General features: G+C 53.4%; 1 protein-coding gene across 1 annotated transcript; it reads left to right on the top strand.

Annotated features, from left to right (window-relative positions):
• The first annotated feature begins 1,294 nt into the window (after positions 1–1,294).
• On the top strand, positions 1,295–3,453 carry LOC102576727 (serine/threonine-protein kinase SBK2). Its single transcript, XM_019484914.2, has 3 exons — positions 1,295–1,494; positions 1,907–2,109; positions 2,389–3,453. The coding sequence occupies exons 1-3, from the start codon at positions 1,329–1,331 to the stop codon at positions 2,956–2,958; spliced, it is 939 nt and encodes a 312-aa protein (XP_019340459.1). The 5' UTR covers positions 1,295–1,328; the 3' UTR covers positions 2,959–3,453.
• Positions 3,454–4,006: the final 553 nt, after the last annotated feature.

Here is a 4,006-nt window from a genome sequence, read left to right as displayed (position 1 = left end):
GAGTTCCTTCACCTTTTCAGCAGAGTTTGATAACTTATTCTAAATGCTGATTATTAAGTTTTTCACAACCCACTTCAGCTGCCTACATCCATGTTTGGCTGTGTTATGCAATACATGAGTTTAACAGTTTGCTTGTGGCAGGTTAGGTGGTAATGCCTTCAAATGGCAAAATACAGAATGAGTTTTCCCATAATGAAGTGAAGCATTATCAGATACAAAGGAAGCCAAGTTTTCCACCTTCGAGTCTCTCAGGAGGGTCCTTGGTTACAGACATTTTTGTAGCCCTTTGCCCTCAGTTGTATATTCAGGTGTTTTCTCCTTACTCATAGCCAACAGCCCGGAGAGCAGAAGAGGGATATGCAGTGTGGTGCCAAACAAGCATGCTGAGAAGTCAGAAAGAAACAGTAGCACACTGCTAGGGGGCAGGGGAGGCCCTGGGCAATTAGGCTGAGAAGCAGCAGCAAGCTGTGGATGAATAAGAACCAGGGAGCCTGGCTGAAGGTCAGTGGTCCTCTTGAGGCATACCAGTGTATATAGCTAACAAAGGAGCAAGGTGGCAAGCATCACATCCAGCCATCTTTGGCACTCCAACCCAAGTGACCAGGGACCCATGTACAGCTGGGGGGCCTATGGCACAAGTAGGGCCTGAATTTTCACTGCTAGAGTCATAGTACAATGCCTTGATTACTCTGCTATCACACCACTGCTAGTTGGCTTGTGTGGGGGCAATTCAAACCAAGAATAAGAACAAATGTGCATCCCTATGGGGGTAAGTCAGGACACAGGACTCAAAGCCAACAACTAAGACTGTCAGAATGAAATAGGGAAAGGTGAAAAGACCCAGTGTTTCTACTGGGGAATGAAACTGGTTCCTGCTGTGGCTGGGCTGGTACATTTGGATCCTTGCCACACTTGGCAGTGAGAGCACACACCTCATAAGGGGTGAAAAAGTGGGATGAGGCAGCTCAGGGGATTGTTTCTGAGAGAAGCCCTTCCTCTCCTGAAAGGCAGCATGTCATCCTGCATGAGAGAAACAAGGGAATCCCAATCAAATACTAACTGGCCTTTTGCTGAGCAGCAGACTAAGGGGGATTGGGCCATGGAATGGGTGAACCCCTCAACCAATTGCCAGTGCAGGAGTTGGAGCTTCCTCGAGGAGGACCCAGGATGCACTGCCAGGGTACCGGGCTGGGTGCCTTCCCCACGGTGCCCCTAGGCTCCAAAATAGCTTATGATGATAGGATGTAGAGCGAGATGCCAGATCTTTCTCTCTGTGTCTCAGGAGAGCTGGGCCTGATTCAGCCTTGGCATCTCTGCAGAGCCCAGCGATGGACCAGTGCACAGATGCACCCGCACCAGCTGTGTTAGAGGAGCTCCTGGAGATCACAGCCCAGAGCTTGGTGCACACCGAGGTGGCTGAACACTATGAGGTCATCCGGGAGCTGGGCAGGGGCAAATATGGCCACGTGGTGCTGGTGACTCACAGGCAGAGAGGTAAGGAATGATGCCCACCTCATACTGCTCTGCTTCTGCCCCTGCTCCTCAGACCCTCCCCAGCTTCCCTGAGTCAGATCAGTGGGTCCACTTGGCCTACTAACTTCTACACTCTGCTGGCCTAGGTCAGATCACCAGGCCCCTCTATTCTGGCACCCCCATGGCTCTGCTGTTCTTGGTCAGACCTACCCCAAACATGGCTGACCCAATCCCCAGGGCAGCCAGCCATGCCATTCTCTTATTCAGTCCCTGCAGTACAGTTGCCTCCTCTCACTTCCCCATGGCAGCTGACCGAGTGGCCCTGCAGCAGTGAGTTCTGTTCCATGATGTGTGTTTGCCTGATGTCCTTCCTGCCCAGTCATGGTGCAAGTTGATCTCCAGAAAAAGCCTAACCCATCACCCTTGTCCCCAGGAACGCCCATGGCCCTCAAGCTGCTGCCCAAAGCCCACACGAAGCTGCACACCTTCCTTTATGAGTACTGCGTGGCGCTCTCCCTTGCCACTCACCCTGCCATCATTGGCATGTTTGGCATTGCCATAGAGTCTAGCCAGTACTATGGTTTTCTGTATGAACCAGCACTGCACAAAGACCTCATCTCTATCATCAAACCACGGGTGAGTGCTTCCACAAAGGCATAGGGATTGGAACTGTTCTTGGGAGAGCTGGGGTTGGTCCAGCCACAGTGCATGAGGCCTGGTTGGCTCAGGTGGGTTGGGGAATGGGATAGGCAGTCTATCCCTTTAAGGGGGACCAGGTCAGCAGGGGGAGACTGGCTACATATCCAATGTAAGAAATGCCAGAGCTCTCCTCAAGACTGGAATGTGTTTGCCAAGCTGGCAGGGCTGCCAGGATGCCACTGGTGTGCTGTGTGCCCTACTTCTGCCCTTATGCAGGATGGGATTCCTGAACCAGCTGCCAAACAATGCACCAAGCAGCTGGTGAGTGCCCTGGAGTTCATCCACAGCCGGGGGCTGGTGTACCGTGACGTCAAGCCTGAGAATGTGCTGCTCTTTGACCCTGAGTGCCGGCGCATCAAGCTGACTGACTTCGGGCTCACACGGCCCAAGGGCACCATGCTCAAACTGGTGGCTGGGGTGATCCCCTACACTGCCCCAGAGCTGAGCAGCACCACTGGCACCCAGGGCCTGCCTATTGACACCAGCCTGGATGCTTGGGCTTTTGGTGTGCTGCTCTTCTGCCTCTTGACCGGCTACTTCCCCTGGGAGCAGAGTCTGCCTCAGGACCCCTTCTTTGAGGACTTCATGCTGTGGCAGGAGTCAGGTCTGGATGAGGACCTGCCACGCCACTGGAAATGTCTGACAACTGAAGCCACCCGCATGTTGCGGAGCCTCTTGGCCCTGGACCCTGCGCAGCGCAGCCCTGTCAGCGGGGCCATGCGCTACGTTGACAGCCCCTGGAGAGTGAAAGACTGCCACAGCAAGGAGGATGCTAGCAAGCCCTAAGGTGCCTGCTGCTGTGGGGAGGGAAGAAGGATGTTGCCTTGTGTCCCAGCTGCAGTGTTACCAGGCCCTGCAAGTCTACTCCACGAGAACAAGGTGCCAGGGGCTCTTGGAGTCACTGTAGCAGCCCCTGTCTCAACACACTGACCAGTGATTATTGACCTTCCCTCCCAACGCCCGGCCTCCACTTCTGTAGTTCCTCAGTTTTTATAGACATAGATTTTTTTTGCTCAGACCCTCCCTCTAGGGAAGATGGCTTTCACTGCTTTGAGGAGATGCACACATGCCAGGAACAGTACCTAGGCACTGCTACTCCTCTGTTGCTATAGAAACAGAGCTAATTATGATAAACCATCTGTCTGTGGCTCTTTCTCTCATAAGGAAATGTACAGGGGCTTCTCCCATAAGGAAATGGGGCTCCCTGGGAAGGGAAACCTGGCCTCAAGACCCATATCAGGATTGCCTATGGGGAGCATATAGACTTTCTTTATGCCCAGAGGCTCTACCCTGCGCCCAGTGCTGCATGACATTGGATAATGGGGGGGGTGGGCATTGGGGAGCTGTGAGGAGATAGTTGGGGGTGGTCCCAGGGGACTCGTGGAAGTAGCAGGGGGATGGTGCCAGAGGGCTAGTACGAGGTCATGTGGGGCTGGAGGTAGCAGTGGGATTGGGGTTAGGTGCTAAAGAGGAGGATTAGGGGTCTGTTACCCCAGTTGGTTGGGGTAATGGGGGCAGTGAGATGGGAGACAGTAGTGGGCAGGGGGACTGGTTTAGGTGAGAACAGTGAAGCTGCAGTTGTGTGTCCTGTCTCACTCTTTCCATATCTGGTTCAATGACTGAGTCATCACCCCCTCCACATACACACACACTTTTCAGCAGTGCTGGGAGTCTGCAAGCTGAAAGGCAGTGACAAGGAAGAGGGGGGTTGAGGTCCCCTCCAAATGTATGATTTTCTGACAATGGGTTCTTAAACACCTCCACACAGGCCCAAGTGAACCAAAACCCACTTGCTGGGACTGTTCAGGGCACATACTGGTTCTGTGGTTCCCTG

This window comes from Alligator mississippiensis, chromosome 5 (assembly GCF_030867095.1).
Source record: "Alligator mississippiensis isolate rAllMis1 chromosome 5, rAllMis1, whole genome shotgun sequence".
Taxonomy (NCBI): Eukaryota; Metazoa; Chordata; order Crocodylia; family Alligatoridae; genus Alligator; species Alligator mississippiensis.
Note: the sequence above shows the minus strand (reverse complement) of the source record. Positions and strands in the feature narration are given on the sequence as shown.